The sequence below is a fragment of the Leptodactylus fuscus genome, chromosome 2 (genome assembly GCF_031893055.1).
Source record: "Leptodactylus fuscus isolate aLepFus1 chromosome 2, aLepFus1.hap2, whole genome shotgun sequence".
NCBI lineage: Eukaryota > Metazoa > Chordata > Amphibia > Anura > Leptodactylidae > Leptodactylus > Leptodactylus fuscus.
Window position 1 is genome coordinate 211029949 of NC_134266.1, and position 25768 is coordinate 211055716.

Genomic DNA, 25768 nt, shown 5'->3' on the forward strand with positions numbered 1-25768 from the left:
CCTACCCCTGCTCTAGAGGATAAAAGTCTGACCATGGTCATGTGATGTACAGTCCATGGTCATGTGATGAGGACACAGGTGCACAGCTGATTACCAGGCAGATGTCTGATTACTGGGCTGTGACTATAACGAGCGGCACCTGTGTGCTCATCACATGACCATGGACCGTAAGTCACATGACCATGGTCAGAGTTTTATCCTCTAGAAGTAACAGAATGAAAGGCAGCAAGCCGAGATCTAGAAAACCGTGAGGAATTGATACAGAAAGTATATTGGAATATTGTATATCTCTTTATTGTACATTTGTTTGTCAATATTGGTCTGGAAGTGGCCAACTCCTTTAAGGCCCCTGTTGCCTCAGTCAAAGCCATTTTTCAAGGGATCACCAGCCCTTGGGGTGAGATTCCCTATGGTAAGGCATAACCTGCTTCATGGAAAAATCCTTTTAAGGCTAAGGCCCCACGTAGAGGGCTGCGGGAAAGAACTGTGATGGCAATGCCTTGTGGTTTTTCCCTCAGCGCTTTTAGGGCTAGTTCACACGTGAACTGCCCGCGCGGGTTTTGACACAGAGAGAGACGCGGCGAGCCGCGTCTCTCTCTTGTCAAAACCCGCCCGCCGCGACCATCGCTGTGGCGGCTTAACCCTCTGCTGTCGGCTCAAATGAATGAGCCGACATAGGAGGGAGCTGCGGGGGGCGGAAGCCGCGCGACTGAGACAGCGCGGCTTCCGCCTGAAGAAAGGACATGTCCTTTCTTTTCTCCGCTAGCAGCAGCTCGCCGCTAGCGGAGAACAGAAGCCCGGCGGTCTCCATAGACCACCATTATAAGGGGAGGTTTTGGACGCGAATTCCGCTGTCAAAAACCTCCCCTTATACTCACGTGTGAACTAGCCCTTACAGAAAGTCTGCAGAGGTTTTCTTTGCAGACTTTCTTCTTCTATTATACCTATAGGGAAACCAATAGCATTCCGTAGTTATAATTGACGTGCTGCGAATTCCATTAATTTCATTTCAATGGGTGTGCTGAAGATGGCCAAAGGATAGCACTCAGCTATCTCCAGTTTTCCCCAACCACTGCTCCATTTAGAACTGTGGGGACAAAAGCCCCCACTGATTTGCAAGTTATCCTCTGATCTATGGACAGGAAATAATTTAGTGGGAAAAAACCCTTTAAGTCCGTTGCTCTCATCCGATGACCAATGAGAGAAATGGTTTATAATAATGTTAGTGTGGACCCACCCTTATAAAAGTGAAAACACACAAAGGCTCGGATGTGTAACAAACTTTAATGAACGACAGCATGCTACTACTCACGGTGGTTATTAAATGGGCATTCTAGGAGAGGAAAAAATTGCTCAAGGGGTAAAATGGTGTAAAATAACGAAAGGTAATACTTATCTACTAATTGCTACTGTTGCTCCGACAGTTTCTCTGGTGCTCTGTATCAGGCCTGGTTCACATCTGCGACGGTAATCCATTGTGGTAAGTCAGCATGGGGAGCCCGCAGAACGGACTAACAAACGCATTGGCAAGCGGTGTGCAATGAAAGCACACGGACCCCATAGACTATAATGGGGTAAGTGTGCTTTCATCACGGAACATGCATACAGAAAATTAGTTCACGTTCTACTTTCCTGTCCGCATGACTCGTGCGGAAAGCACACGGACCCCATTATAGTCTATGGGGTCCGTGCGCTCTCACTGCACACTGCTTGCCAATGCGTTTGGTAATCCGTTCAAGGGGGTCCCCATGCGGACTCCCCCGAACGGATTACCGACACAGATGTGAACCAGGCCTGAGCCTATTTACTTGGCTGCATTGATGATCACATTTATGACACATCTACTGGTCTATGGCCAATGATTGGCTTAAGTGCCAAGTGTAACTAGGCCAGGCGTGAACACAGGGCAGCGCTTCTAGAACTGCACAGACATTTACTAGGTGTGTACTACATACTTTATTTTATGACATTCTCTCACCATAGGCAAATTTTTCTCCATATTTGATAATTTTCAGGAGGCTCTCACAAAAAGGGGTGACTTCCCGGAGTCCCAAAAGAGTGGGTAAATCTCCTGTGCCTGTTAGAATCTCACATTCTATGTAGATGTGCCAACTCTGGAACTGGAATATCTAGGGAGGCTCCCAAAATAAGGGGACCTCCCAAAAAAAACAATGTTTGCACCCTGTTACTCCCAGATGTCCAATGCCGAATATGATTTTCACCTATCTTGGACAACCGCTATAGGGTATGTCATGTGGCACTTACATGCATAAAAAGACCAAATGTAAGGATCAATAAAACCTCTACAGTAGACTAAATATCGCCCCCTGGTTGCGTTATTATAGGCTCGTGTATACTGCTTTCACAGAGTTCCTGCTGCCAACCATGTATTCTTGCCAATCAATGCGACAGGGCCTTTGCGCCGGCTGATGACGTAAGAGACGTCAGTGTTGGAACCACAACAGCTCGTCAGCTGCGCAGCGGAGCCTGCACGGTGTCGGTGTCCGGGCACTGCTGACGATGATGCCGCTGACCTCACGAGCTCCGACCCCCTGAACTACCGCAACCCTGGACAGGGACAGCAGGCGACAGAGCTTCACATCTGCCGGGCCGCAGCTGTCATCGAGCACCAGGCGGAGAAGCTGTGGGGGGCCTGACCCTGAGCGGATCATCCCCTGGTAATGCTGATGATGATGAGATATGATAATGATACTACTGTCACTTGTTACCTCCCTCTGTCCTGGCCTAGAGGCTGCAGTGACCCGATCACCTGCGGCCCTGTGTGGGGCCCATTCATATGTATGGTGATGGGGTGTGATATCATCCAATGTGGCTGCTGGTACAGATAGCTTGTGTGTATACATGTATAGTGACAGACAGGGACACTCTGTTCTCTGTCAGCAGCCACTTCTTGCTAGGGAGTAGTTGATTGTCATATTTTTCATTGGGCTTAAGTGCCCTGATCCCTGCTTTATTACTCCAGTCTTAAGCCCCTCCAGGTAGACTTCTATGTATGCTGCTGTCACGTCTATGTGTGGACTTTAGCTTAGCCCTTGTAAGAACTGATGATGTCATACTGTAAAATGATAAAGCTGTCACCTAGATATATGGGGGGGAGCAGTCTGTTCAGCATACAGTGATCAGTATGATGCTACATTGTATATGAGTACTGTGTTTGCTGTTAATATATAAACAAAATGCTTTTATCTCACTGGTAATAGTTGTGTTTACCACTCCCTGTCACATACAATAAGTGTATAGATAGATATAGATGTATAGGTCATGTTTAGTGCCTCCATCAATACAATGGACAGGAATAGCAGCAAGGAGTGTGTGTTCTCACATGTAGACATCCATAACACTCCTTAGACTGGCTTCACCCTGTTTTTTTGGAGCTGATTTTGTGGCATTTTCCACCTCAAAGTCTGCTCTATAAAACTGCCCCATTGTGTTTTCCATGGGAGGCAACGACAGACGCTTTTTATTCCAGTGTGCTGAGAAAACATATCTCCTGCCCTATCTTGCCACAGCTTCAATGTAGTCTCAGACTGGCATGGCCACCTAGTGATCAATGCCTAAATCAGAAGTGAATTTTTAAACAAAGCCATCCTAAATTTCCAAGCTCTGACACTGTTCACCTCTGGTTGAAACTCTGCCTTGCCTGACACTACTCACGTGACACTTTCCGGTACAGAGCCTAAGTGCAGTAGCATATGGGGTTAGAAAAGAAATTCCAACTACACTGGAATAAATGAAACAGCCCCTATTATCAGATGCTAAGAACTGGTGCTGGTGGAGAAAAGGTATCATCTTCCTAGTATGCTGAATTTTCATGTGACAGGTTCCCTGTAAAGCAGTGGGGCCTGACTGCAGTCATATAGAGAATGTCTCTGGTTGTGTAGGGCACTAGTATGAGGAGTGACTGTACAGTATGTCACCTGTCCTGGCGGCCTGTAGTTAGATATCCTTTATTACTGACAGGTCTGCAGAACGTCTTATGTAGGACACTCCATGTTTGGTGCTATGAATATAAAATGAATTTATGTCAGGTTCTTACATTCAGTTCTGACCAGTCAGAAAACTAGGCCAATCCAGCATCAGTGCAGAGATCACTTACCGGATTAGAGATGTGTTCCTCTATAGTCTCACATCTTTCATATTTCTTTGTTGAGACCTTCATATTTCTGCATACGCATATTAGGTTTTTGGGTTTTTTACATTGATTTAGCAGGGCCCTTAAACAGATGTAAAAAGGGAAGCAAACGGAAGGCCAAGTTTTTACATAGAGATCAATGTAAGGAAAAAAAAGGATCCTTTCCATCTTTGTTTGGGTTTTTTTTTTTTGGATTGGGACACAAATATATTTTGCTACACTGCGGACAGAAATGGACCCAATTTTTTTTTATTTTACCATTGATCCCTAAGTAAACGGATGGCCATCTGTTTGTATCAGGTTTTTTTTCATCCGTTAATTAGATCTGCTATACAGATGTAAAAGATGATAATTAATAAACAATTATTCTAGGACACTCCCCTTATTTATGTGCCATGTCTTTTGGTTTTGGCTACTCACATATCAGCATTCCTGACTGGATAGTGTGCAGTGAGTGACGTATCCTTTAATGGCAGTGTTTTATAGGCTGGATTGGATGCAAAATAATTAATATTGATATCCATAAATTCACATCAATTAATTGAGATTTTGATTTTAATGCCCTAGTCTGAACATGGCCTTATGATGCACATCTACAGAGGGAACTTTATTTCAGTAAATCAGCAGTGCCTGGCATGAAGTCGCCCTCTCCTAGATCTGCAATAAATCTATGATACGTTACCTTGCGCTAGGTTCACGTTAGTGCTGGCTCTCTATTGTTTGGGTCTTCTAGGTCCACACCATTGTTTAAACTATGTTCAGGTTTCCGTCCCCGAATCCACTTGAAAACTGTGGAGAGAAAAGTCCTGAAAGAAGTCCTGACGTTTCATACTATCTGCTAGGTGAATGATGACATACAGCGACCAGATAAGTCAGGGCAGCCCCAGGATATCTGTCTGGTGGCCTAGGCTAGTAAGTATAATATAACACCTCCATTGTTCCTGGCTAGTAGAGCAGTAGTGTTTCATAACTGGTGTCATGCGGATTACTTGCTTCTCCAGAACTGTATTCAGATTTATCGTTCTGCTTTTTCTCTTTGATCACTGCAGAGCAGACAATATAGAGTACTGTCCTTCTGTGATACAGCAGTCACATAGACGTATATTCAGCTACTGGGCTACTGAATACATATTGGACCATTCTTGTGATCCTCAGGGATCTTTGTCTTTGGCCACTTGAAGGAAACTAGAATATCTCAGTATAAGAGGAGGTGATAGAAGAGGCTGGACTGCCTGATCTAATATTAGGCCTATTTCTTCTGCCAGATTTATCTATTCCTTGCAGATTTCACTTTCTTACCATAGAGGATAGTAGTATAATGTTATGTTCTCTGCTAATGAATAATGTGATCTTGGCATCGGGCTAACACGCTGGAGGCCTCACTGCCATCTTAATTGCTCATCAGGGATAATATTTCTGCTCCCTTGCTATGGAAAGCTCTTTATATATCTGAATAGAGATGCTAGAAACAAAGTAACCGTAAGGGAACGTCACAGGTCACTATGTGTACATTCTACGGTATATGAAAGCCATGTGATGGCCATACGTCCAGCTTCTCCATCCTCCCTTCTATCCATGTGTGTCTGTTCAGTGATGCTGTAAAGTACGTGAGCTATTATTGGGTTATTTCACTGGAATCCTGTCTTAAGACAGGCTTGCACATTCCATTGAGCGCCCTCTATTGGTTTGCAACAATAAGGCAGCAACGGTCTTCCTAATTACATCATGGAAGGCAGATTTGCATATTCTTCCCATAGTTCTATTACTTGTAGTCATTCACTTGGCTGTCTATGTAATGCATGAATGGCTCAGTTACACCACATAGAGTTCTTAAAGGGTTTTTTCCAGCCCCAAATCCACTTTTCATACTAAATATCTATAGACAGGATGTTCTTTACATCTTTTTAGCAGATCCATTCAACGGATTGAAAAAGTGTCTAAAATCTATTTACGTAGGCATCAATGTTTACAAAAAATATATATATAAAAACCAGAAATTTACATACACTATATAAGAAGACACATATGCATATGTAAAACTTTCCCATTCTAGGTCAGTTAGGATAACGAAAATTATGTATATTTGCCAAATGCCAGAATAATGAGAGAGAATTTCTAAGGTATTTTAATTGCTTTTTGCAAAGTCAAAAGTTTGCATACCCTAAGGTTACTAAGCCTTTAAACAATTTGTACAGCCCATATGATGATGTCATGTCTTCCAATGCTTCTGATAGGTTTAGTGGCAACATCTGAGTTAGAGACACACACACTGTTTTTGTGTCCTTCAAAAAAAAAAAAAAAAAAAAAAAGGATGTACAAAAATGTGATGTGATCAGAGCCATATATATATCTATATCTATATATATATATATATATATATATATATATATATATATATATCATGGGAAGATACCACATGCGCCGGTAATAGCAGTTCGCCCCTCGTTAGCCCTGATAACTGCAGCAAGACGACGGGGCATGGACTCCATGAGGTGTCGGAAGAGTTCTGGAGGAATATTGATCCACACAGTCTGTACTGCAGCCCACAATGGGTCCTGTGTAGTTAGTGTTGGGTCCATGGAGCAGACACGTATCCACAGCATCACATAAATGCTCTATGGGGTTGAGGTTGGGCGAGCGGGCAGGCCAATTGAGGATTGTGAGGTCACTGGTGTGTTCATTAAGCCAGTCTAGTGCCACCAACGAGTTGGTACACAGCATCCCCATCAGGGAACTCCAATACCAGAAAGGGGTTCAGATGGTCTGCCATAAGTTGCACGTATCATGCATCGGTCCTTGATCCCAACATCCGGACAGTGAGGTACAATTGTGACCATGTGAACATGGCCCTGACCATGACGGCGCCACCTCCTGCGTGGACACGGCGCTGTTGGCATGCAGCATCCATTGCTTCATGGGGCATACGCCACACTCTCAAATGCCGATCGGCTCTGTACAACTGGAACCGTGACTCATCAGACCATGCCACATGCCACCACTGTTCCATGGTTCAATGACGATGGCCGCGGGACCATGCCAGAGCAGCATATCAACCAGGGACAGAAATAGACTTGACAGGCTGATCAGAACCCTCCAGGTCTGTCCTGGAGAGCCCCCTGGACCCAGTACAGGTGGTGGGTGACAGAAGGATACTGTCTATGGTGAGCTCCATGTGGGAGAATAAATCCCACCCCATGTATGGGACCAGAATCAGTAAAGAAGGAGGAGATGTCTCGCAGGAAGAAGCGTGGAAGGTAAGTATATAATGGGGTAGGGGTTGGGCTGAGTAGGTAGGGAATGGTGGGATAGCTGGAGAGACAGGAAGGGGGTGTATGGGAGAGAGAGAGAGAGAGGATGAAGGGGGAGTGAGTAAGGAGTGGCGGAGTAAGGTGAGAGCGGTTAGTGTGGAGTTATATAGTAGGGTGCTACACCAGTAAACAAATGCAGAAGATACCAGGAGCTCCCAGAGACACCCAGAAATCTCTCAAAACACTGCTAAAGGTATATGGGTGCATTTATCAACCCACTAATAGCACTAACAGATATTTAAAAAAAAACATTTTTGCCCGGAAAACCCCCTTAATGATCATCATTAAGTGTGTGTAAGTAACGAATCATTCCTTGTGAAAGTTCAGTAGTCTGTAGTATGAGCCATGCAGAAAGGCCCCCTTTAAAGTTATCATGTATTTGACCATTTTTGGTCCTGACTTTCTATATATGGACAGCATATACTGAAAGGCCACTTTATTAGAGACACCCATATAGTAGTGCATTGGATTTGGCATGGCATACTCCTGTTTCATCTATAACTTTTAGAAGTTATTTCGTGGACACGCTGATAAACCACTAGGGGACTTGTGAATAGTGTCTCCATCACAGCTGAATAAAATACCGTCACTCGCTATGTTATTGTGTGATCTCCTAGTGAACACATATTGGGACATTTCTCTGATCTCCAGGGATCTTAGTTTCTGGCCATTGGAAGGAAAATGGAATATCTCAGTATGAAGAAGCGGGACTGCCTGGTCTTATATTAGGTCTATTTGTGCCGCATGATGTAGTAGAATTGTTACCTATCCCTTACTTTCTTACCATAGAAGATAGTAGCGGGATATTATGGTTTGTGATTCATCCTATCAGTTGACCCTCGGTGTGCCAGGACAACTTTCACCTGCCTGAAGTGTTCACACCTAACAGGAAGGGTTCATCGATTCTCACTGCTTACACCAAATGTAACTTTCCCACAGAATCTGTAGCAGAGGGGTCTGTACACTGTACAGTATCCATACTGCATGTTTGTGGTGGGTATACTGGGTGTTGAATCCCCAATGATTCAATATTAATGACGTATCCTAATGATAGACACTAAATAGCTGATATTTGACAGCCCCTTTAATACTAAACTCTATTATGTATTTATCTTTTATTACAGATATGTGGACTGTCTAAGAATCCTTGACCAGTCATCATGGATGCCTGTACTCAAAGCCAGGGTTGCCAGATGAAGCCGAAATTATCCATGAAAAAAGAAGTAAGTTTCCGATGTGATTGTGATGCGCAGCACTGTGCTATCCTCCATACACACAAAGGAGGAATTCATTCTGTGCACGGGAATAGGGAGTGTTCAATAACCACCAGTACAATGATGGGTCTGCTGTAAGGGAAAGCTCCATATTCCACCCTGAATTACATTCCTGTAAAAGTATTGTTCTGCACTCCGCTATATATTATTAGAATGTACTGTATATTGTAGGTCAGGTCAAAGGAGAGACCATAGTCATGTAAAAGACGATTGCCTAGAAAATGGTAAGAACAGTATGAAGATTCATCTGGGTTTGGGTTGTAAACCAGAGTGATATACAGTCCATGGTCGTGTGATATGTACAATCCATGGCCGTGTGATATGTACAGTCCATAGTCGTGTGATATGTACAGTCCATAGTCATGTGATATGTACAGTCCATGGTCGTGTGATATGTACAGTCCATGGTCGTGTGATATGTACAGTCCATGGTCGTGTGATATGTACAGTCCATAGTCATGTGATATGTACAGTCCATGGTCGTGTGATATGTACAGTCCATGGTCGTGTGATATGTACAGTCCATGGTCGTGTGATATGTACAGTCCATGGTCGTGTGATATGTACAGTCCATGGTCGTGTGATATGTACAGTCCATGGTCGTGTGACATGTACAGTCTATGGTCGTGTGATATGTACAGTCCATGGTCGTGTGATATGTACAGTCCATGGTCATGTGATATGTACAGTCCATGATTGTGTGACATACAGTCTATGGTCGTGTGATAGGTACAGTCCATAGTTGTGTGACATGTACAGTCCATGGTCGTGTGATATGTACAGTCCATGGTCGTGTGATATGTACAGTCCATGATCATGTGACATGTGCAGTCTATGGTTGTGTGATATGTACAGTCCATGGTCATGTGATGTAGACACCACAGTAATCAGACATCTGCTTGGTAACAAGCTGTGCGCCTGTTCAGACCAGAGTTGGAACTTGTCCTTCACATTCATATGAACAAGGATGGTTATGAGTTCCTGGGCCGAGTCCATGCGGAGATTATGTACAGAGGATATAATCTACTATTTGCTGTGTAAAGTAGAAATAGAAGAAATGAACGCCGAGTGAATATTACATGTTGTATCCTGAGCAGCAGAAGCAAACAGGTCAAAGCTTGGAAGTCATACTTTAAGGCCTATTCATAATGAAGTGATGGTGGCAATGTAGCATCGGTCTTGTCTGGGCTCTTGCTTCAGACTGAGCCCGATAAGAAGTTGCAGTAACATTGCATGCTATTTGCAGATTTACTTAAATTAAATGATAGATTTAACATGAGAAGAATTTACTGCCTGTGACATAATCCAAAAATGGAATTGCCTTAAAGGGGTTGTCCAAGACTTATATATTGATGGATTAATCTTGGGAAGCTCATTGGTGAGGATGCCAAGTGTCAGCCCTTGCTGATGATTTGTCCTAAGGATACGCCACTCATAAGTCTTAGACAACCCCTTTAAATCAGTTAGTCTCTGTCCAAAATTTCTGTAGAAATGTGGTGCCAGGTACAGTAAATAGCAGCGCACGTATAATGACCACGTAGTAGTCACCGCTCCAGGCCCTCCTGCCAGGTAGCAGCCTTTTAAGTAACTAGTGAATACTTCTGGTTGCATTATTCTTGCTTAACATAATGAAATGGATACAAGCCGAGAACACTTATCATCTGACTGACACTGTGTGTGCTTTCTATCCAGCAGGCGTGGTCTATGACCGCCTGTGCTTCAACATCTGAAGCTTATTTCATAGAACTGCCAGCACTTTCTAGTTGATCTGGCTGTCAGCTGCTACATTGGGACCTTTGTCTGATATTATGGATAACAAAGGATCACATCACATTAAATCCGTTATTTCAACATAAACCTTATCCACAAGATAGGGAATAAATTGCTGATCTGAGTGTCTGTCTGCAGGGACTTACAAGAGCTGGGGTCTTGGTTACCTGTGTCAATGGATTTGCAGGTTTATTTCCTATTGGACTGTTGGATATAACCAAATACTGCACATGCACTTATTTATTTAGCGATTCAAGGGACCTCTGTTTTTCAAACTGTGGGGATCCCAACAGTCGGACCCCGTTGAACAACAAATTCGGCAAGAATACCCCTTTAACAACTTCACTGATACTTTTTATGATGTATACCATGACAGTTGTCACTTAGGATCTTCTATAAGGTTTCGGTCACCTGTCCCATACCCACTGTGCAAGTGCAGTGATATCTTGACGTTTGTATTCAATACCCTAAAAGGTTTGGGGTGTGTATCTTTGTTCCCTGGTATTATCTGTGGTTGGAGCAGCTGCCACGATGAAGTATCCCGCCATGATAGGTTGCATGTTGCTTAGTTTCTATATTGTTAGACTTCTTCAGAAGTTGCACACTTGGTAGCGTGTTCTACGTTCATGTTCTGCTTGCCCTGGCTTCTTTCACTTCACTTTTCTTTTCACAGAATGTCAGTGAGGGTCTGCTGAGTTCTATGAAGTCTTTACTACAAAGCAGGAAGGAGCTCTGCACCATCACAGACTGTGTGAGGAGTAACAAGACAGGGGATTTTATTGAGGTCAGTTCTTTCCGCAGTCTTCAGCTTTAACCACACTTCATAAATAATGGAACTGTCTACAGACTATGTAGCTAAGAATGATAAAGCTTGCTGGCTTTGTGCATAGTTTAACATTTTACATAAACCTGTCAAAGACATGTTCCCATGGCCAAAACTGTATTGATTTGTAGTCAGTTAAAAGATAAACTTTTTTTTTGAAAATATAAATAATTTAAAATTTTGCAACGTTTTAAAAATTTCTCGTTCTTTTTGTGACAATTTTATGTCCGGATTGGTTGGCAATGGATACGAATTCGGGCACTTTCTATGGTCCGGTACTTGTCTTATTGTAGCTGAGGCATCATCTTATACAACAGGTAGTATTACCTGATAATCAGTCCACAATAAGGAAATCATAGCTGACTATCTAACCATAGAAAGATGATACCCCAGCCACAATAAGGAAAGTGCCAGACTATAGAAATTCCTGCATCCATGGACGTATCTAGAGATGAGCGAGTACTGTTCGGATCAGCCGATCCGAACAGCATGTACGCATTGAAATGAATGGACATCGCCGGCACGCGGGGGGATAAGCGGCCGGCGTCAAAGCGGAAGTACCAGGTGCTTCCATTCATTTCAATGCGTGCATGCTGTTCGGATCAGCCGATCCCTAGTTGTATCCATTGGCAGCCGATCAAGACAAAAGACTAAAATAGTTAGAGAAAATCTTTCAAACTCCACCAAATTTTAAATTACTTATATTTGCAGAAATGTTTTACTCTTAATAGTCTACAAACTCAATATGGTTATGTTCATGGGGAAACTCTTTTAACTGGATTAGAATAGTCAGGTGTAAAGATCTGATCCATTCAAGGCTAATCTGAAAAATAAACCAAAAAAGACTTATTGTGTACATGTCAAACATCCAGCTAGTAAATTATAGCAAAAATTACATTAATATTATTGCATTATGCTGCTTTGATATGTTTTAGCATATAAACTAGCAAAAACCACAGTGTCCCCACATACATTGACTGTGCCCCTTAGTGTTGATGTGTGTAGAAATAGAAACGCACACAGCGCCCACAGCCATGTTGTCATCACATACCTGCTGGTTGGAAATGCTCTTAGAGAAGTTATGGTCTTATTACAAAGTAGTAATTTTATAAAATCACAGTTTTTAACCAAAATGCCTGTAAGGGATGTGACACATGGGCCCAGTACTCGCCCATTATATCTAATGTGCAGTATCCTATACACTTATGCCTGCCTGAAGAGCTGACTACTGTCATGACGGGCCCTTTCCTGGCACCTGTATCCTGTTGATGGTGCCCAGGAGAGTTCTGGAAATCTAATGTCCTCTTGCCTTATTTCCTGCTACGTGCATCGCTCCCACTCTTGTAAGGAGAGATTCTAGTAATAGCTGTACACTAGGGAATGGTCGTACAAGCAGTTCTCTTATGTATCAGCAAACCCTCTCCAAAAGTTCGCATTGTGGATTTATCTTAAAGTACCAGATCTTCTCTAATTCTGAGCATATGACTCTTGGTGGCGCTCTTGATCTATTCTAATTTTTCTGAATGTGTGTTGCAATAAAGACTTGTAAGTTTCCTTATGCAGTGTGCTTTATAATCTCTACCTCAAGATGGCGCTACATATCTATTTCTAATTCTATATTGATCATCCGTTGCAATGCATATTCATGTAGCATGGTGTCGGTAGTTACTGCATTTGTGCAGGCCTGTAGATCGTTGTTTCAAAACTAAATATTCCATTTTTACATTTATAGCTCATGAATGTATTACCAAATTGCTCTTGAAACTGCCCATAAATATAAGTGTATGTCTATGTAAAATAAATTTACACCCTAAAACATTGTGAAATTAGCCGCTAATCTGATTAATAATCCTGTTACAGGTTACTTTCCTTGGTCTTTCAGAGGAATCTGGAGCAGGAAATATTCAGGTACTGTATCATGTATTAAATATGTATAGTAGCTGTATATACGTCAGTGTAATGGCTGCCTTGTGGTTTGTTAGAGAATATAATCTCTCATTTCCATCAGCTCTAGTTTAGCACCTTAAAATCTTGATAATACCTTTCACCTGATGGGTTTGTTACGTCTATGTAGCTATACCTGACTGCTAGTACATTTCTGTGCTGTATGCGGCTCTCTGTGTAATGTTTTAATCATATTTTACATAGGGCGTTGCATCTTTTCACTTGGACATTCCAGAATTGATCAAATCTCTTCATCTGTGCAACCTAAATGAAAATGAAGTCATTCTGTTAAAAGAAGGGAAAGAAGCAACTAAATCAAATGCATCACCGGTAAGTGGCCAACACATCAGTGCTTTTTATCTATGTCCTCCTGCACACAGGGAAATCCAGACCATATACTGCCCACATTTCCCTGACTGATTCCGGGGACTGGGATCAAAGTGATCTATGATGCTACATGTCCCTGCCTCCCATCACTTTACTGTTCCATAGTATATACTGTGAGGGACAGTAGAGCCATGGGAAGGCAAGGACTCTTAGCATCGTAGATGCATTTTGATGCAAGGATTCCCTGTCCTCAAACCAGATTCTGTCCAGGAAATCTGGGCATTATTTAGACTCTCACTCAATGATAGCCTTCACTGTGATCAAGGGAACAGAGGTATCTATATGAGGGATCATTGGAACCCTAAGGCCAAATAAGCTGGGATTGAAATGGATGATGACTCTCTTCCTTGAAAGTTTATATTCACCTGCTCAGCTCCTCATGCTATATAATGCTATTCAGACATGCCTGCTTACCTGACATCTGTTTTCGCTAGTACTAGTGAACTCCATGATGCTGGTTGATAACTATTATGCTATATTGTTACATTATCTATGTTAACTTTACACCTCCTTTACTCACGTGTGTGTGTGTTGATATCAAACTACCTATACATATACAGTACACAAACTCACATCAACGTTTATTATTTTTTTCCTTTGTTCCATCGTAGGAACAGAAGAATGACGATTACCAATAGATCCCAAGAGGCCCCATAGACCATAATGAGGTCTATTGGTATCCACTATGTTCACTGTCATTTCTCTGGAAAGAAATAGTTCTGCATGCAGGACTTTATTGCCTGTGATATTAGGCCTTGTTCATATAACAGCACTGCTTTGTCACTGACCTAACTTCCATGAAAAAGGACCATGTTGGTCTGTTGAAGCCCATTGAAAGTGCTTATTCATATATTTTAAAGTCAATGGTGGTCACTTACTAACGGTTTACAATAAAGGTAATAGTGGACATACATATGTTCTGTATAGATAGACGGACAGCAGTCACAATTTTTTCCTCTGGTGGACCCCAATCTGACCCTATACTTTATCACATATTGTAGTAATAAAACAGTGATGTAACATACTGTATAACAATCATGCTTCTCTATATGACTGTACATTTTTATAAGATACTGAATGTGAATTGCATAGGAATACATAGAGAAACTGACTTCTGGTCCACACAGTAGAGCGAATCTATGAATCAAAGTGTGAGAGTTCATTATTTGTGCATATAATGAGTGAAACCCCCATGGTTATTTTTGGTTTTATTCCTCCCCCCCCTCAGGGTCTTCTTCCTGGAGCAGTGTGTATCATGAGCACAACATCCTTTCCCTTTAAAAGTGATGCTCTGTTTGTGATGCTGAGCAAATATACATCTGGTGTAAAGTATGCAGTGGAGCAAGAATCCTTAAAGCGATTGAACAAGAAGGCAGAGCACCATGAAGATGATGATACGAATCACTCCGTCTCCTCTATTGAGGATGATTTTGTTACTGCGTTTGAACATCTGGATGAAGAGGACCCTGCAAATATAAATGATAGCCAAGGTACTTTACCATTCTAACTACTATCTCACTGCACTAAACTTTACCTATACTTGTGCTACTTGCCAGGCATAGGTGTGTTACTTTATCATGTATTTTAATTTCAGAACTGCTGAGATCTGTTTTTCCATGATATAGAGCAGTGATTCCCAACCAGGGTACTGACTTCTTTTGACCACATCGGCATCCATTTATAGCATATACAATACGAATAGAATGGGACAAGTGCTATGACACAAACAGCGTACAACATAAAGAGTGAATGGGTCATGGCATTGGTATAAGTGAGTGCTGTGCCACTTTCAAACAGCTGATCAGTGGAGGTCCCAGCAATATTAAAGAGGTTTTTAATGAACATAACCATATGTCATTTGTAGATTTTAGTGGTGACAGGCTTTTAGCTTGTTGGGTTGCCAATAGGTATGAATAATGCAGGAGCTTTCTATGGTGTGGCAGGTATCAGAAACCCAGCCATGATTTCCTTATTACAGGTTATCAGGCAGGGACACTACATGTATGAGAAGATAACACGGCCACAATAAAGAAATCATGGCTGGATTTCTGACAAGTGCCAGACAATAGAACGTTCCTGCATTCATGGTTGTGTCAAGACAAAAGACTGTCACCACGAAGATGGTTAGAGAAAACCTTTAAATCTCTGAAAAGTCTTTAATTATATTTGCAAAAATTTTTAATTGTCTACAAATTTAATTATGGTTATGTTCATGACATACCCCTTTTAAGTGTCATAGGGCCACTGTGGAACCATATATTCTGCATTGAACCAGTAGGCAGCAGGATACTATGTAGGCTCCAGTAAGGGAGCATGGTGATTGTTAAAGGGTGAGTTTTTGTTGAAAAATGTTAAAAAAAAAACACCCAAAAAGCCTGTGAATTAGTTGAGAAGTGTCATACTGCTCTGATTTCAGTGAAGAAGAATGATGTTGAGAGACTAGGGTGGAGGAACACTTCACATGCCAATGTGTTGCGTTCTGGTATAGTTTTAAAGGGGGATTCTGCTTCTATATGTTACAGAAGTGAAGTTACAGGCAGTTAAAGATACATGTCCACCTTGAAGTATCCTCCCATCTCATCCAGCTCTCTCTTTGGCAGACGACAGTCAGGCTTCCAACCCCGTCATTCCACTGAAACCTTCCTAACCAAAGTTGCAAACAACAAACTGCTAAAGTCAAACATCACTACTCTGTTCTCCTTCTAGATGTTTCTTCCACCTTTGACATAGATGACCACTCTCTCATATTACAAATGCTGTCATCCTTTGGAATCACAGACGTGGCCCTCCCATGGATTTCTTCATACCTCATCAACATTTAGCATCTCCCACTTTAACAACACCTCCTTACCACACCCTCTTTCTGTAGATATCCCTCAAGGCTTTGTCCTTGGACTCTGACTGTTCTCAATCTACACACTTGGCCTGAAACATACTGGATAATATGCCAGAAAAATACCTTAAACCTTTAGGAGCCAAAATATTTTTAGTCTCCAAACAGTATAATGGTCTACCCAATGGCTCCCTTACAGTACAATGCTATCTATACCTAATGCCCTCTTCCCCAGTGGAATAATTCTCTCTCTAGTGCCCCCACCAGTAGCTATGACTTCCCAGTGGCCACCATCCTTTTTTATAATGCTGTCTCCAGTGCCTCTTCTTTATAATATGGTCCCTGGGTGCCCCTACTCTTTCTAACACTTTCAACAGAGGCCCTCACCTTCTAATAATGTTTTCCCCAAAAAAGTCTTGACACCATTTGGAAATTTTTATTCGCAATAGTGACCATTTTGGTCACTGTCTGGCGCATTGCTCTGTTTTCTAGATTTCCAGTGTGTCTAGTAGTCATAGCCTCATTTTTCTCCTCCTGCTTTCACAAACTTAATTTGTAGAAAACAGAGTTAATTATTTTTCCCTCCCCCACCTCACACAGCCCTTCATCTCATCTATTTATCGAAGTTAGTGGGACCACACCCAAATCTTACTAATCCATGCCCTCATCATCTCCTGCATAGACTACTATAACACTGCTCTGTATATATCTCTACTTGCTGTCATTCATTGTTTACTTCTAGAGGATAAAATTCAGTCCATGGTCATGTGATATACAGTCCATGGTCATGTGATATACAGTCCATGGTCATGTGATGCACACACAGACGCACAGCTCGTTACAGTCCTAGCACAGCAATCCGATATCTACCTGGTGTCCATCACATGACCATGGGCTGATTTTCATCCATTGGAAGTAAGTTGAATGAATGACAGCAAGCAGAGATCTAGAAAATCACAAGAAATTGATAAAGAAAGTGTATTGGAAAATTACTTAACTTTTTTTTTAAGTAGTTTTAAATAACATTTATTTACCAAAACTTGCCAACTTCTTTTAATGTTTCTCTAAAAATAAATGATAATAGTAAGGGCCCGTTCACACGGAGTAAACGCGTGTGTATTTTGGCAAAATACACGTGTAAAAAATATACTTGTAAAAATAAGACTCCCATTGACTTTAATGAGATTTTACACATGTATTTTGACTTGTATTTTGATGTGTATTCTGACGTGTATTTTGACGTGTTTTTTTTTTTTTTTTTACACGTGTAAAAAAAATGTCATTGAAGTCAATGGGAGTCTTATTTTTACACGTGTATTTTATACATGTGTATTTTGCCAAAATACAGGCACGTTTACCGTATTTTCTGGACTATAAGGCGCACATAAAATCCTATGATTTCCTCAGAAATCGAAAGTGCGCCTTATAGTCCGGTGCGCCTTATATATGGATGGAAGCAGCATACGATAACTTGCGGTAACTTCTTACAATTGAAGTTAGAGATGAGCGAATACTATTCGAATAGCACGCTCCTATTGCAATGTATGGAAGCGGCACACGGACTTTGCTGGCGGCCGCCGCTTAACTCCTCGCGTGCCAAGCGCTTCCATTCATTTCAATGGAAGCGTGCCATTGAAATGAATAGAAGCGGCTGGCACGCGGGGGGGTTAAACGGCCGCCGGCAAAGTCTGCGTGCCGCCACTTTCAATCACATATAAGGCGCACCGGACAGCGCTGCGCCTTATAGTCCGGTGCGCCTTATATATGAACCTAGACAGGACTATAAGGCGCTCATGGGTAATGTGCCTTATAGTCCAGTGCGCCTTATAGTCTGCAAAATACGGTACTCAGTGTGAAGGGGCCCTTAGACACCACTTTGGAGCTGTATCTGCAGCTTTCATTATAAACTGTGTCTTTAAGGCTTAGTTCACATGGGCTCGTAATAGCGTATTTTGGTCCTGATTTTGATGCGGGAAGCCGCTTCAAAATCGGGACTAAATTACGCCTGCCGCGACTGTCAGTTGCGGCTTCCTGCTCCGGAATAGGCCCAGAATGAATGGGCCTAGTCCAGAGGGTGCCGCCGCGAGGCGGATGCCACGACTCAATATGACGCGGAATCCGCCTGAAGAAAGGGCAGCTCGCTAGCGGTCTCCATAGACCACCAGTGTGAGGGGGCGGATTATGACGTGGATTCCGCACCATAATCCGCCCCCTCTGTGCCCGTGTGAATGAGCCCTAACGTTCAGTGTTTTCGATGTATCTGCTATAGTTGCACCCCAAATATCCATGTTTGAGGAGGTGGCAGATTATTTTTCTGTATTAAATCTTTGTTTCTTCAATTAGTTCATGATAAAAATGTGACCATTTTAATTTCCTTTCATTCTAGGACTTGGATGGGAAACTGTGAAAAATCAGCGTGATGCGTCTTCCCAAACTCAACCTACCCATTGTCTCGACATCAGTGGATCGAAAATCATATTCAGTTCAGTGCGCCGTAGATCATCTATCAAGTCTGCAGTTCTGATGGGTTACTTAGGACTTCCAGAAGTGTCATCGTCTGTTAAAAATACAGTCACAACATCAATATGTAATACCTGGACACAGAGAAATGTTTCTGCCCATGAGAAGATGATATTTTCTCCTTCTCCTGTAGAAACCTCAGAATCCGAGTGCTCAAGTCCAAGTCCTATCATTTTTTTAGATGAAGAAGGTTACCAGAAGAGCTTAAGAGCAAAGCTTAATCTGCCAAAGATCCCTGTGGGCAAAGATGGCATTGAGGACTCTGACTCTGAATTAAGTGAATTCTTTGACAGTTTTGATAGATTTGATGAACCAGAAACATCACTAGAAGATCATTTTCAGAATAACCGGAAAGCTGTTCTAGCCAACCCGCCCAAAAAAAGAAAATGTGCCAAAGGAAGCATAAGTACTGTGTGCATGAATCCTCAAAAGTTTAAATTTGATCTCCCCACTCTCTCCGCCAGTGTCAAAAAGCCCACTCCTCGCAAAGCAGAATCTCCTTTTAGTGGTATGAGTGATGTACCAGACTCCCCTCGCCCAACAAAGACTTGTTCTGAGGATAACGGTACATTGTTCAGTCCTATCCGATCTTCAGCCTTTAGTCCCCCTGGAGTCCCCCCTACAACAGAGTGTAGTTCTCATTTCGTTGGTCATAGTGACATTCCTCCATTTCGGGATGGCTCTTATGACCGATTAAGTGAGTATGCAAATAGAGTGTGTAGTGACATGTTTGAGACTGTCTTAAGTACCAAGCAACCCTCAAACAGTGCAAAAAAAGAACAAGAGAAAACTCCAAAAATCAGGCGTAAATCTCATGGCAAAGATCTGGAACGGAAGTCCAAGTCAAAACACAAATCAATTAAGGGAGGCATTCAGAAATTTGCAGCAGACCTGGTAGAAAAGAGTTTAGGCAACGCGTTTAAAGACTTGCAGAGAGGCGTTTCGTCTTGCACCAGTGCTCTGTGCCATCTGGCTGCAAGGCTGACCTCATATGTTTTCCAAATGGCATTCTATGAAATTGGAAGGAGGCAGGCATTCTCAATTAAGAAAAGAGCCATTAATAGCCTGGCAAACCTCATGGTGAGTGAAGTCATTACAAGTGCTCTACAAGAGCTCCGGTATATAAAGAAGCAGATGGTCACCAATGCTGTAACCCGTTTTGCTGCAGACCTGGCCGAGGAGCTGGTTTTTGAAGGAATTATGGAAGTGTGTCAGTTTTCCCACCCGCCAACTCCAAGTGTTTCTTACTGCCAGACATTTGACTATGAAGATGTAATAGTTAGTTCTTATGCTAAAGACTTATCAGAATCTGTAATTCAGGAAGCTTTTATTGAGCTTTCTCAGGTGAATGTGGGTTTTACCCCAGAAGCTGCTATAAGTGTTTCAATGGATAACCTCAAATATGTAAGTTCTGAGGGTATGACACAGGCATTTCCCATATTCCCTGCTCCTAAGACTCAAGAAGTTTCACCTGTGGCACAGAAGTCTAAAAAAGACTACACAGTTCAGTATGCTTTGTTCTTCACATCCGGTCTTATGAGTTCTGTTCCTGTACCTGTAGCCGCTAAAGTCTTGAGCCAGCAACCAATATCAAATGATCAAACCGATATCTCAACAAGCAAGAACCTGTGTGCAGACAGTGCAAAAAATTATCATATTTCTTCAAAAAGCATTGCTGATATGTCATCTGACCGAAAGATTATACTTGCTAATAGTCAGCCAGATGGAGACGGAGTTAAAACCTTCTCTGTAACTATGGTGGATATGATTGTAAATGAAGCATATGATGTCATAAAGTCAGCCAAAACTGTGGACGATTACGCCGACATCATGACCAAAAAAATAACTGGCATGCCTTTTCTGGACGCTTCATTAGATGGAAATGCCTCACAAAATCGTGCTGAAGACTCCGGCAAAATGATCTTTAAACATTCTGTAGGTAAGAGCACGCAGACGTCTTCAAAGAAGGAACTGAAATCCAACAGTTTGGTTGACTACAATAAAAACCTGACACAAGAGACTGATATGATTTATTATTCTCCAAAATCCGAGCAGCAGAGAAGGATTTTTAGATGTCATCAAGCAGCAGACCATGCCACTCCAAGTCCATACTCTATTGTTAAGAGGATGGAACAGGATTTTAAGTGGGATCCAACAGAGAAGCCTTTAGGTCCATGTCCAGGAACATCATATGCTTCATATAATAAACCCGAGACAGAGATGGTGATTCCCAGGAGGAATATACATAGTAGTGATGGTGGTGACCCTTCATTGTTTGGTCTTCACAGCTGTCTCCCTCATATTAACAGTTTTTCCTCAGTGATGTGTAGTTGTGGTGATAACTACTTTGCTGAAGAAAAAAATAATCCTAAAGACACCTCTAATCTGTCTACACTGCCTGGTACTCCTCCTCCAACACCTCTAACAACCTATGACGTAAGTCCAGAAAGGAGTATGCGAAAACTGAACAAGAGACTTAAAGGACAGCTGGCAAAAGAGTTCTACCCCGCCACGCCACCGTCTACTCCTCATATGTCTGTAGTCGAGCAGGATAATGGTAAAAAAGATGATTTTATGCTTAGACTCATGAGATCGCTGTCTGAAGAAGTTGAAAGCTCTAGCAGTGATGAGAGTTCTGAAGAACTTGAGATATCAGAAGAAACAAGCAGATATGCCGACTACTTATCCAGTAACATCATATCTATTGCCACTGACATGGCTGCTTACTCTTTAGATGAGGACCCTTCACAGGGCGCAGCACCAAGGAACCTGTCACAGCTAAGTGTGCTGAGCGATAAGTGGGGCTATCCTGCCTATATGAGAAATATTACAGAGGATCTGTTAGAGACTTTATGTAAGTACGCCAACAATGTGGCTGGTGAAGTTATCAGCGAGGCAAAGGAGACCATAGGAAGCCGGAAGAACTCTCTGTGTGACGTAGATTATGGTAATCCGCTAACATCTGGCATAGATTGCAGACAGAAAGAAAGTACCTCCAGTTATGTAGGTATGACTTACAAGGCGTCTGATCCTAGCACTCTGTCTCTGCCTCACAATAGCTGTGGTACTGGATTGACTTCAAAGTACCCCAGTTGTGAAAGTGTGACCGAAGAATATGCCGATCACCTCATCAGAGTATTAAAGATGGAAGGAGGCAATAATGAGTTAATTTTAGATCAGTATGCGAGCAGGTTAGTTTATAGGGCCATGAAGTCTGGCCTCCAGCAGGCCTCTAAAACCATTAAGGTAAAATGTAACCGTAAGATTGTATCTAGAGTAAAGCCGGAAGCAAATAGTAGCAAAGAGATTCTTAGATTGTTAAATAGGACCCACCATTCGGAGAGAGAAAAGCGTAGGCAAAGTAACGTTACCCTTCATGCATTTACTGAGGACTCTGTACAGAAACCTGAATTTACTGGACTGCTTCGTTTTGCAGAATCTCTTGCACAGACTATAACATGCGATGTAAGGAGAAAGCTCAAAATGTCCGCCGTATCTCTTCCCAAATCCCTTACGGATTCTTGTCTCTACTCTAAATCGAAGAATGATTATGTTACCGGTGAACTTGTGAAAGCCTCATTTCCCAAGTCTCTCCTTCCCTTACCTCATAAGCAGAAGCTCTACCACAGCACCAGCAGCTTAAATGAGCATGGTCTAAATGATGGCATCCTGAAGGCCATTGAGCAATATGCTTGCAAAGTTGTTGACCGGACCTTGGAGGTTAGCATGGAAGCAGCCAAGCTACAGGCTATGGAGAATAAGAAGAAAACCGATAAGGTTCCTCAGGCTGGAAAACTAACCCACTCTTATGGGACTGCATGCAGGTTATGTAGTGCAATAGAGCAGCATGGCAGCTCTGTATCATCATGTCACTTCTTACTGGGACATGATAGCTCCAGAAAAGCTAAACCCTGCTCTAAGCCCAGGCAAAACGCTTGCCAGAAATCAAGACTGTTTCATCTGAACATCCCTAAGATCCACATTGACCTTGATAAAAGATCAGTGTTTGCTGATAAAATAGTAAGCGCAGCACTTGAGAAAGCAGAACGTGAGCTGAGCACCACAAGTCTGGGAGCCGACAGCGGCATCGGACACAACGGCATGAGCTTTGCTGAAAATCTTACTGCAGAAATCCTGATGTCTGCCATGAAGAATATTGGCCATGTCAATATAAGGTAAGGTGGCACAATAATTGGTTTATACCACAGGGAACTTGTCAAATTTGTTGGGCTTATGAAAAGGGGCAAGGGGTTTAAAAAAATATCCAAATATGAAAGCATGAATATCAAATATCTGCAAAAACTACAAATATTGTTATATTAATAAAGGAGCCCTCCAGGTCAAAAACTCAACAACAAAAAAAAAAATTAACCCCTTGGTGATCACCAATATGCCTTCTTATGGCGGTCATTTTATTCTGATATATATGGTTTTTTAAGTTCCATATCGAGTGAAGCTGGTGCTTGGGTGTGAACTCACAGACGAGAACCTGCTCTTAATGGCCAGGATTGAAAAAAAATGCTCATCCTGAATGTTTAACTATTATAGATGCTGCGGACAATAGTGATTGTGGTATTTAAATGGTTTTGGAGGGAGAGGGGTCCCTTTCACAGGCATCGATGCCCAACAGTTTGCTGTTACATGGCAGCCGAGGACTTAATGAAGGCCCCCAGATCTGCCTTCAGTATATTCCTATTCGGCAATGTAATACACTGCCTGTTAGACAACATAATACATTGCATTACATAAGTAGTGCACTGTATTACTCAAGTTCTAAAAAATTGTATAAAAACCTTTTATATAAGTATAATAAGTTGTATATATGTTTAATATTAAAAAAAACAACACTATAAAATGATATAAAATATTTCCTCTTCCTAAATAGATAGTAATGCTTGACTTGCTGTTTTTGTCTATTTACCACTAAAAGAACAAAGATCAAAAAGTCGTATGTTTGCAAAAATGGCACCAATAAAAACATCCTCATGTGGAGACTTTTCGCTTCATATGCGAAAAACACATGGACTTTATTATAGGTAACTGCATTTTTTACGCGTATAGGTTTCCATTCGGGGTATCCCCAAGCAGACTCCCGGAACGGAAACCTAAACAGAGATGTGAACTAGGCCGAAGTGGCTGAAGTGAAGCAGTATTGTGCTGTAAATATATACCCTACTCATTCAGAGACACCTTGATATTGTATTGACCCAGACAAGAAATTTACTATGTTATTTTACCCGCACCAAATTCTTTAGATAGGTCATCAGTTGAAGATCAGCTCTGTTCCGATACCTGGGACTCCCGCAGATTAGCTGTTTGAATCAGCATTGGCTGAGCTTCACAACCACTTCTCAGTCAGTGGCCACAGGGCCTTTTAGCCCAGTCCCATTAAAGTGAAAGGGGCTGAATTACGATGCCAAACTCAGTTGTTGTAAAACGTGCAGTGCTGTGCATGGTTTTATGTGACGTGGGCTGTTGTGCTGTTCTGAATGCTTTAGTCTCTTCAAACAGCTGATCAGCGGGGGGCCCAGGTCTCTGTGTCTCTGGCAATAGGGCATCAATTGATGAAATCCTATCTAATAAATTTGTATTTATGTAGTTGAATGTAGTCTGTATTCCTGTATTTAGTTCCATTGGCAAAGATGGCTTCCAGTCTGTGGACTCTGTAACCAGTCAACATACCAGTGTCAGTGTGGGGGATGACAGCACGGGCAGCTGGTCAAATCTGAGTTTTGAAGATGAACACCAAGATGAATGCAGCAGTTTTCTTCATCTTAGTGACAGGTAAGATAAATGACCGTATTGAGAGAACATGGATATAACCTTATTATATATACATAGTGTATAAACTGCATTATCTTGTGATTTTACTAGTTACAGTCTGCATTATAGTCCAGAGCAGCATGCAAAAGTCTGCTTCATTCTCTATGGGATTGTCAAGCAGCTTGCAATGCCGAGACTAAATTTCAAAGTCCACAAATCCCTAGGAACTCTGTACAGACCTCATACTGGCTACAAATGCTAGGACATTTCTGCTCTGAATGTTGCAGAATTGTGAGTACAGGTCTGGACAATAATGTAATTTCCAGTCTGACCTGACTTTATATTCTGCTCGCTATCTTCTAAGCCAGAGGTATCTTCAGCATTCCAGCTGCTGTGAAACTACAACTCCCAACATGCTCCATTCACTTCCATGGAAGGTCCAAGAACGGCAGAGCAAGTATGCATGCTGGGAGTTGTAGTCTTACAACAACTGGAGTGCCGAAGGTTGCCTACCCTTGTACTAAGCTGAACTCTAGTATTTGCCGACCTAAAAGCTCACACTGGATCAAACTGAGACATGTTCTTCTTGTCACTAATATGTCTATGCACAAGGGAAGACAAGTAATCTCGTATTTGAAGTCCCATCCTGTTTGTTGGATGAAATGTATTACTTCAGTACCTCTATATTAGTAGCCACGGTCAGAATTGGGGTATAATGATTTGAGGAAAGGGGCCCATTTCTGGAAACCTAATGATGAACGTTATCAGGGCAGTGGTACAACTGAATTCCAAAGGTAACAAATCTGAAGGGATCATCTAGAAGAATCTGATTGTATTTGCCATTACTGATTGAACAACCACTCGAGTCTTATCATGAACAATAGGCTTTTCAGCAAATATAGTTCATTCAGAAACTGAAAAGTTATCCATTTTATAATATCAGGTTATTTTCTATCTAAGGTCTGTGCTTGTAGAGACTGAATGGAAACCTTT

General features: G+C 42.0%; 1 protein-coding gene across 2 annotated transcripts in view; it reads left to right on the plus strand.

Annotated features, from left to right (window-relative positions):
• Positions 1-2410: 2410 nt before the first annotated feature.
• Positions 2411-25768, plus strand: part of AKAP11 (A-kinase anchoring protein 11) — a 36100-nt gene continuing 12742 nt past the window's right edge. For both annotated transcript variants that reach the window (XM_075265449.1, XM_075265450.1), the window contains exons 1-8: positions 2411-2678; positions 8586-8684; positions 11179-11289; positions 13189-13236; positions 13477-13602; positions 14888-15149; positions 18879-23187; positions 24641-24796. In XM_075265449.1, coding sequence (XP_075121550.1) covers positions 8622-8684; positions 11179-11289; positions 13189-13236; positions 13477-13602; positions 14888-15149; positions 18879-23187; positions 24641-24796 — 5075 coding nt within the window. In that variant the 5' untranslated portion in view covers positions 2411-2678; positions 8586-8621. The remainder of the gene's footprint in view (positions 2679-8585; positions 8685-11178; positions 11290-13188; positions 13237-13476; positions 13603-14887; positions 15150-18878; positions 23188-24640; positions 24797-25768) is intronic.